The 9,128-nt window shown below is 40.0% G+C and overlaps 2 protein-coding genes across 2 annotated transcripts; both read right to left on the minus strand.

The window, feature by feature from the left end:
* Nucleotides 1–484: 484 nt before the first annotated feature.
* Nucleotides 485–4,178, minus strand: mcrip1 (MAPK regulated corepressor interacting protein 1). The gene is made up of 5 exons (XM_026165427.1): nt 4,083–4,178; nt 3,338–3,433; nt 3,084–3,202; nt 1,309–1,413; nt 485–1,211 (listed from the first exon to the last, which is right to left on the minus strand). The coding sequence occupies exons 2-5, from the start codon at nt 3,343–3,345 to the stop codon at nt 1,147–1,149; spliced, it is 297 nt and encodes a 98-aa protein (XP_026021212.1). The 5' UTR covers nt 3,346–3,433; nt 4,083–4,178; the 3' UTR covers nt 485–1,146.
* Nucleotides 4,179–4,770: 592 nt separating this feature from the next.
* On the minus strand, nt 4,771–7,439 carry ppp1r27a (protein phosphatase 1, regulatory subunit 27a). Its single transcript, XM_026165408.1, has 3 exons — nt 6,643–7,439; nt 6,267–6,417; nt 4,771–5,628 (listed from the first exon to the last, which is right to left on the minus strand). Exons 1-3 carry the CDS (start codon nt 7,076–7,078, stop codon nt 5,508–5,510), a joined length of 708 nt encoding a protein of 235 aa, XP_026021193.1. The 5' UTR covers nt 7,079–7,439; the 3' UTR covers nt 4,771–5,507.
* Between the last annotated feature and the right edge of the window lie 1,689 nt (nt 7,440–9,128).

Consider the following 9,128-nt stretch of genomic DNA (forward strand, 5'->3'; position numbering starts at 1 on the left):
GATTCAGCGATCTGGAAGGTTGAGTGAATACTTTTGTCATTAAAGTGTATAAGACTGCCTTAAAAAGGAGGTTTTGAGAAATATCAGACCTCTAAAATGGTCATATATGTATGATTTCATAGTAAGATCACCCAACAAGGTCAAGCCTGGTTGTCTTTACCTTTGGAGTATCATCTGCTCCACCCTACACGTTGACTGTGCGTAAAGTGCCTTGCAAAGGGATACATCTAAATTGCTGACTTTTTAAATATTGGATCTGAAAAATAATAAAATACTATAATAATTAAAAAGAAAAACAATTAAAATAATACCAATACTGGTGAAAACAAAGGCTATCTGAACATTTTTGAGCAACAACTCTGGAAACTAGCTGAAAATAAACTGGATCAAAAACTAAATTACAACTCATGACCAATACATAACTAGAATTCTAATGTGATAAAAATACAGTGATGTATTTATGTAGAGTAAGTAAAACTACAAGTACTGTAAAAGTCTTTTTATTCAACATTTTGTTTCAAGGCTTTGGGAAAGAAGAGGGGAATGGGGGGGATTTATCAATACTTGGGGAGGCCCTCTACTTAATAAAGTCCGACCAAGGGCAAGAAAATGTATAATAAAAATGTTGGCTTTGTTTACACTCTGTTTTGGCTTTCAAAACTCGCCCATAAAGTGTGTGTGTGAATGTTCAATTACTTCTACACTTGCTTAATTAATGATAAACAAAATAAAACTACAAATAAGAAGTCAGCCCTTTCATATTTTCCTCCCATGTCATATTAGTAGTAGTTGTAGCGTCGCGTTTAAGACTGAAGTCTTTTGCGTCCTGTGGAGACAAAGAAAAGCTGAGGTACAAAGTCGGCAAATTTTGGATGAATCTTTGCATCGGTCTCGTCCACATATCGAATGCGACTGGAAAAAAAAACAGGAACTGAGAGAAATCCAACTTTTTCTTTTTAGTCAGTCTTGAGGGCGAAGGAAGAGAAGCTTTTCTATGGTCCAGAGTTTAGAAATTAGATTTGCATTCTGTGTTAGACTGACCAACAACGATAACTTTCTGGCTGACAAGAGGGCTGACGGAGGAAAAGTTCTCAAGGATAATGTATGGGAGAAAAAAAAAAAGCAATGGGATCATTAAGAGAAAGACTAGGACTTCTTGGAGTCTTGTGTGTTGCGTTTTTTGAGGTCACTCAGGTCCACTGGCGTGAAAGCTGCAAGAACGAAAAGGAAACGAGTAGTTAACCGGCACGTCCTTTACCGATTTCATCTTTTAGTGTGACAGAAAAATAAATATTTGCTGGAACTTACAATGTAAGTTAGGATTTGGGTTCTTCTCGACATACTCCTGTGGTCCACGGTCATTCCGGTCACTATTTTGCGTTGATCTTATGTCTCTGAGCACGCACTGCCAGGCTGCGAAATAAGCAAAGACGAATACGTTTTACTTAACGATGCATCTGAGCTGTGTGCTGGCATTTTCTAACTTGCAAAGCATTATTTCCAGACCTTTTAAAGTGCTTCAGTGTCGGAGCGTGGAAAATGAATTTTTGCCATCTTAAACCATCATCACTAAAGTCCTTTTAACAATGTTTTGGAAGTAATCACTGAATTTCAACTGTGGTCTGTGTTCACTAACAAAGGATGAGGAGCTACATTCCTGTTGTCTTACCATTTTATTTTACTCCTGTACAGTTGGCGTGGAGCACCTATAATTTCATTGTACATGTACAATGATAATAAAGGGCTATTCTATTCTATTCTATTCTATTCTATTCAAGCCTTTTCTCAGACTTGAAGGGCATTAGAGACCCACAGAGTTTTCCTTGTTTGCTGTGACATAAAATATGCTGGCAGGTGCCTGCAGATGAATAGTAAACAAATCCTCCAAACACTGATTTTGTATTATTGCATAAATTGTGGCAATCTTGCGTTGTCATCTGGTGCAAACACAAATACCAAGGGCTCAACCATTCAGCCCCTGCACCATGATTGGCATGACTGTGACTGGACAGCTGGGTAAAAAGCACACTGCAAGAATTTCTTTAGTGTGTGCACAACCTTAAGAGTGTCTGTTTAATGGTACAATACAGCTTATAAGTGTCATGTAGGCATTTATTGTTATGTCCAAGGGCATGCATGCTAATCTTGGTCACAGATCTGTCAGAGATCTGGTGCACAGCAAACAGGTCACAATAGACGAAGAATTCCTTTCAAGCAGAATAAAAATTTCCACTGTTTGTGTTTCTCCTCTATGCTTTTTGATCTGTTTTCTTTGTGTGTTTTGTGTGTGTCTCTCTTTTTGGAGAAGTCTTCAGTGGTTCCTTATCCCGATCAGCATGCACAGTGTGTGTTTTGAGGACTACACTCAAGTGTGTCTTTGTAGCATATGCATTGGCTTAACTCTCATAGTCCTTCTCTTTGTGTAGCCACAGAAATAGTGGACAGGCTGCCAGCTGGATCCCGTTTTGTTTATTGCATGTGGATAGGCAGATCAAGACTTAAAAATGGCTGTCATTCCACATTACTGTGCTGATCTATAGGTGGCAGTGGCACACAAAGATACTGATGTTCTGCAAGACAGACGATGGGTTTGTAGGCCTCAAAGAGACCTGGCAACTTCTGATGAATAATACTAAACCATGGAATTTAAATGACCAGCTTTGACAACAATGAATACAGACTAACCAGTTACAAATACTGCTCGTAATAAGTGTCCTTTGCTTTGTAGAGACAAACATTTAACAAAAAATGATCAAAATGCTGTTTCATTTTTAATATAATCAGCTTTCATGATTTAGAGGCTGTTTAATTTAATGTCTTGTGTAACCAACTTGCTATTTGTTACCCTATTAAGTATATGATAAATAATAATCTACTGTTATAGTTGCACAGTTTATAGTTAACTGAAAAGTAACCATTTTAACTCAACCTGAATGTGTCTTAGGTTCTGAAAGAATCTTCCTTTTCAGAATTAAATTCATTTGACAGGCAATTCAGTTTTAGTTTTCAAGGAGCTGCATTTAAAATCCTGAATGTTTTCATGAAGAGAGTTTGGCACATCATTGTTAGACAGGCATACTTACTGTCGTGTATAAAGCGCACATTTTCTTCATGTGCCGGGGTGAAGAGCTCCCCACTGTTAGTAGGGGATCTGGGGCTTGAAGTTCTCTTGTAACTGTTCACCATCCTGGGAGCTGATGAGCTTCAAAAAACATGGAAACGTTCAAATTAGCACCACAGCACACAGTCAATTCATCTTTTACTCTAAACTAAAGCTACCGCAAAAGCACTAATTAAATGTGATCACGGGTGTTTAAGTGCTTGTCTTTGGTCAAACCTGGTCATTCTGTTTGGAGTCTGTACTTGCTCCTCGCTCCTCTGTGGTGAGTGGAATATAAGTATAAACAAACGTCCAGAAGTCCTCAGCTCAGTCCTGCCAGTAAATAACAGCGACTGGGTAATTAATTCCCACATGACCTCAGAAATACTTTTTTCAGCATTGGTTACTTTTAAGCTAACTGTGTAGATGGTAGTAGTTCTGGTTAGTGGTGTTAGCTAGCTTAACGCTCTTAAAACATAGTCAGTCATCCGATGAGTTCCGGTGACATTAGAGATATAACGAGTAAATCATTGTTGCTGAGATTAACTAGTTGTAGTAAAGCTAATGTCAGGCAGGAGTTTGAAAATGAGAAATATTGACGTTAGCTAAACAAGGAGCCATTGTTTACGTTTTGAGTCCAGTAGCTTCAGCAGTGTTAGCATCGGCTTACAAACCGAAACCCAGCGTTTTAGCCTTCCACTGCCATTAAAAACCATTGTATCTAAACCAGTTTGTATTTTAGAGATACGCGTGCCCCAGCAGTTATGTCTGTGGGGGCAAATAACAACATATTTTTCGACACGAGAATTTAGCATGTAGTTAGCTGACTGCTGAGTTTCATTGTCTTGTCGTAACGTTAGCTCGTAACAGCTACAATTTCATTCATTTCACTAGCGCAGGATAGGTATTAGAAAAAACAAACATCAGCGCAATAGTGTATTTCCAGATGCACACTGAACGAGAGATAGGATATTCAACAAACCCGTGTATAAACACTCCTCCGGACGTGGCTGTATGGCGTTAGAGCTGGCTAAAACGTTGCCAATGCCAACCAAACATTTCCGGGAAAACAAACGGAAGTGATCCGTCCAAACCAGGTGACTCAGGCAAATAAAAAAACAGGAAAAGCAAGCAAACAACAAGCAAACAAGCAAGCAAGCAAGCAAGCAAACAAACAAACAAACAAACAAACAAACAAACAAACAAAAAAGATGTTGGTTTGTTGCAGGTAATTATTACTATTAATATTATTATAGGCTATTTTATTTATTTATTTTTAGCACTCATTATCCACAGCACAGAGCAGAGAGAGCGGAGAAATAAAACACAAGTGCTGGTCCAGGCCCCTGCAGCCTTTCAACAGATGGATTGCCCGGTCAACCAAGTGGTTGCTCTTCATTTAAGAAACCAAGTGTTCCTCTGAGTCACTGTAAAAGTGTAAACAAACAAACAAACAAACAAACAAACAAACAAACAAACAAACAAATCCTCAAGCGTATTTTAACCCTTGCGTCACAAGGTTGTGAGTTAGTTAAATACCAGATAGTAGCTTTCTAGAAAATGCCAGTGATTGAAGTACTTTACTAGTGATGGCACGAATAACTCTATGAACTTTGTAGTTCTTGAAATGTAGTTTCATTTTCCTTAGAGAGACCACAACAGAAAGTCAGTCAAATTAATAAAAGGCTTCTTTATTTATGAAAATATACAAAAATAATAACTGAGCAAAAACATAATAAGATTTACACTGCTGGCATTTATATTCTTATACCTAAATAAATGAAAGTAATGCATTAGGGGAAACACTGCAGGGTTACAAAGCTTGTACAAGCTTGCGATTTGGTGATTTTTTTTCTTTTTGATTGATGATTGACTGATACTAAAGTATCAGTATCCATTTTTATGATCCTCTTACTGCCCAGCAGTAAAGAAACTCTTTCTATGAGACACAATTTTCAGAGTTCATCCAGCAATGTAAAAACTGCCTAACACTAACACATCAGATAAATAACCCAAACTGAAATAATCCTGAAAGTCAAACATTTCTCCAGACAGTTAGACTATACGTGACAAAAAACATGTTTTGCTTCCACGTTCCATGTTACGCCATAGTGCTGAAACTGGTAGTATGACAAATATACACATAAAAATAAAGTCAAATATAATGAAATTAAATAAAAATAACCACCAGGGGGAAAAAAAGCTTACTGGAGTATCACTTTGAGGCAATAATTTACAATAATACACCTGCAGGTGTTTGTACTACAGTTTTGAAACTAGCAAACACAATCTTGCTTTACGGGATCGGTCGTGAAGTGAGCTGTGGTGGATATGTTCTGCTCCGGCTCCTCATCTTCTTCTTTCTGTAATCTTTGTTTGCTTTCCTTTGGACCCGCCCGGTATCCAATCAGACGCAGCCAGTCTCAAACAGTTTGGCGAGGTCTTTGCACTCTGGGTCGATGAGGTCTGCGGGTTTCTCTCCATTTTCATTCTCTGCCTCTGTGCTGGCGCCCATTGATAGCAGATATCTGAGTAGAAAATGAAGTACATATTGATATTTAAACATATTACAAAAGTGCATGAATACATGCCATCATTAATCATTAGTGCATCTAATTTTTTAAATAGATTTTAGATTTGTAACATTTGAATATAGAGTCAAGTTTCAAAGTTGTAGTGGTGAATCTCTGTTAATTCCCTTCCCAGAAATGTTCTCCACTTCAGCTAATCTGATGCTTCTTTCATGCTGAATGGTGTGCACTGTGATGATGATGGTATGATGGTGATGTCACTTTTTCATGTGGGTGCTGCTTGTTTATGCCAGCATCAGCTGTCACATGCAAACTACATGGGTCATGTAAAAATAGGTTTTGTCTGCAGAGTTTATTTTTGTAGCACATTTGTATATACTACAGGTGCAATGGTTAACACATTTCCTTGGCAAGCGAAAGGTTGCTGGTTCGATTCCAGCTGGAGAGACAAGTCCCCTTTGTGCTTGCATCAGAAAGGGGATCTAAAGCTCTGTCGAATCAAACATGCTGAGCTATGGGCTGTGGCGTCCCCTAGTGGCAAGAGAGTAACCGCTTCTTTTTTTCCCTTCTAATAACCCTCCAGCTTCTCTATATTTACATCAGTGTACACTTTTGGTTAAAAAGTCACACGTTACCTGGCAATTTCTGGGTAGCCGTCACTGCAGGCCATGTGGAGCGGCGTCCAGCCGTCCTCGTCTCTCTGATGGACATCGGCGCCATATTTGACCAGCAGCTTCACCACCTCCAGGTTCCCCGTTAGCACAGCTTCATGCAGTGCTGCCATACCTGCACAGTGCAGTAATAATCAGTTCCCTTACAGCCAATGCGGTTAGCACAATGTTTAACATCAAAGCTCTCAGTCATTAGTGAAGCTAGTACTGCTTTTACCAACAACAATAATATATATATATATATACATATTATATATATATATATATGTTTTAAGAAACTTTGGATGTGAGTACCTGCAGATAAAAAACAGAAAATCAAAGCTGTGGAGATATTGCTCACCTGAGTGGAAAACTGTATCCACACGAACTTTCCTTGCTCTCATGAACCGACCAATCTGCTCCAGATCTCCCCGTCTAACAATATCCTGGAAGATGATGTCATTGGGGAAGTGCACTGTCCTCTTGGCAGGTGTGACAGGAATTACAGGTGCAGGCTTTTCCTGTGCTTGTGTGCCACATGTTGAGCTGTACCGTGACCCTTTGCTGTATGAAGGGACGTATGCTGACGCAGGCTTGTAAGTGGACGTGTGGTGTGACGGGGTGTAATATGTGGTGCTGTACTGTGTCGGTTTGTACTTTGATGCGGACGTGTATGAAGATGTGTACGGTGGCGGTGTGTAATATGAGGGGGTGTACTGGGTGGTAGTGTGGTAAGTTGGTGTGTACTGTGAGCTGCGTGCGTACGTAGACGCCGGCACACGGTAGCTGTACTTCATGCCTGCAATGGTTGCAGCTTGTCTCCCTCTAGTCTTTTAGATCAGGAGGAGGGAAGTGAGAAATCCAAGGGAATGCAACAATCCAGTAAAAAGACCAGTATCCTTTGCTCTATGTCCTATTTGTCCCCAAATGTCCTTTATCCTTTTACTTTATAGCCAGAGTAGCTCCTGCGAGCACTTGTCAAATCCTTTACTTCGTTCTGCTCTGTCCACATCCACTTCTTTTCGCTTGTGTGGTCATCCTTTTTCTCACCAGATGCTCATTTCTCTTGCCCAAATTACAATTTAGCTGTTGCACAGTATTATTTGCTGTTGCACAAGGCTGCGCTCTTTTGGGAGCAAGCAGGAGAGGATCCTTTTATATCCTCTGTAGTGCTATTTCAAGGTCCAATATCCAGTGACTTCAGCTTACAAATGAGTGGCCCTTGCGCGCCTCCTCCCACTGTGTGGTCACATGGCCACTGACACTGCACTCACCAAGGGATCATAAAAAATGTTGACAACCAAAATGTTCTCCTCACCCGAGACTTAAATGTTCCCTCGTAAACATCGAAACTATGGTAAACATGATTGGTAAATATTGCCCCGAGGAAGAAGACTGGACCTCAGTGGCACGTGTGATTTCCCAATCATGCAGTCGATCTGTCTGCTTAAATTATATCTTATGGTGCAGTGTAATTGTAGGTATACTAGAGTCATTAAAAATAGTGTTTTTACTTTGTGTGCCCTTGTTCTTTCTCATATTACCCATTGACCTAAAGGACACTTCGTGCTTGCCCTTTGCACCCAGACTAGATAAGCCATCTTCTGAAGAGGTCGCATGTGGGCATGTAGCCATGACCAGCTGAGGAGGCAAATGATATGTAACCTCTTCCCGCAAATGTCACTAAAAAGTCACAAGGTTAAAAGAAATGCAGCTATTTACAACAAAATATCTGCTAAAAAGTGTCAACCAGAAAAGCTCCCTCAACTGGAAGCACGTAAAAACCCACGAATTCAGACTGTAAGCAGGATGTTTAAATGTGGACCAGCAGGCTCACACCGTGGAGTCAAATGCATACTGTATGTGTAAAATGGTGGTGGAATGCTGTGGTAGTGGGCCCAGCTGTCCAGATTTCTAAGTGGGGCAGAGCTGGTTATAACTGGTTCACAAAACCTTTGGAAGTGAGACTTGGGCATTTCACAGATGCTGCCAGTGTAACAGAGGAACGAGCTGATGGATGCCATCCTCAGGATTTTGATTTTCCAAGGTCGGCCATTCAAGTTGCACACGCTTGAATGTTTGGGCTTCATATTTTTGCCATTTTTACACTGTGTATAATTCAGTTTTTCATTTTCACACACCATCAGAAATGCTTTAAAGTGGCTAAATATAGAAAACATGTTATTAGAACATCACACAATATTTAGGAACAGTCTTTAAAAAATCTTTCCATTGAGGTTGTACACAACTGGAGGAGGTAATAATCAGTTGTGTAATAATCATGTTATTCATCACTTCTTTCTTCTTCCTACTGATATCTAAAGTGTGCGTGTGTGTGTGCGCACAAAAACAAAGAAACTTCAAACACCCGTTAGTATCTGAATGTGCCAGCTGCCAGGTTTCACCGTCTCTTATGGCACTAGGGGGGCGGGGGGTTCAAGGGTGTCCCTGAACAATAATGATGCCCCTTCCAGCTTCTCCTGCTCTTGCTATGCGGCAGTGTTCTCACCAGAAAAAACAGGCACCAAATGTCAGAGTGAGGTTTCACACTTTATGACTTCTTGCTATACATAGAGTCAGGCCGCCTTTCCATCGCCTACCTGCTCTTTAGAGTTCATGTTATGATCTGTCAAATTACCAACAAGTCAGAGCTGAAAACATTCAGGAGAATGGAAAGTGGTAAACACTTTCCACAAGACTGATGGGAAACAGACTATTCTTATCTTCTTGTCTTTTTAGTTCGGTGGCAAAATTTATATGAGGTTGCCCCCTCCCTAGTAGAACCTCTTAGTCCCTATAAATAATATGCAGTAAAATAAAATAAGTGACGTTCCCTTGGTTCAGGGA

The sequence above is a fragment of the Astatotilapia calliptera genome, chromosome 4, assembly GCF_900246225.1.
Source record: "Astatotilapia calliptera chromosome 4, fAstCal1.2, whole genome shotgun sequence".
In the NCBI taxonomy this organism is placed as follows: Eukaryota; Metazoa; Chordata; class Actinopteri; order Cichliformes; family Cichlidae; genus Astatotilapia; species Astatotilapia calliptera.

What these genes read in the sequence shown, in the direction of transcription:
- mcrip1 (XM_026165427.1), bottom strand. An exon ending in TGTGCGCTTTATACACGACA is followed by an intron (nt 1,414 to 3,083) that starts GTAAGTATGCCT and finishes CTTATTTCGCAG; the next exon opens with CCTGGCAGTGCGTGCTCAGA. An exon ending in CCCAAATCCTAACTTACATT is followed by an intron (nt 1,212 to 1,308) that starts GTAAGTTCCAGC and finishes TCGTTCTTGCAG; the next exon opens with CTTTCACGCCAGTGGACCTG.
- ppp1r27a (XM_026165408.1), bottom strand. Translation starts at nt 7,078, where the DNA reads ATGAAGTACAGCTACCGTGTGCCGGCGTCTACGTACGCACGCAGCTCA. An exon ending in GGATACAGTTTTCCACTCAG is followed by an intron (nt 6,418 to 6,642) that starts GTGAGCAATATC and finishes TGCACTGTGCAG; the next exon opens with GTATGGCAGCACTGCATGAA. An exon ending in GGCTACCCAGAAATTGCCAG is followed by an intron (nt 5,629 to 6,266) that starts GTAACGTGTGAC and finishes TTTTCTACTCAG; the next exon opens with ATATCTGCTATCAATGGGCG.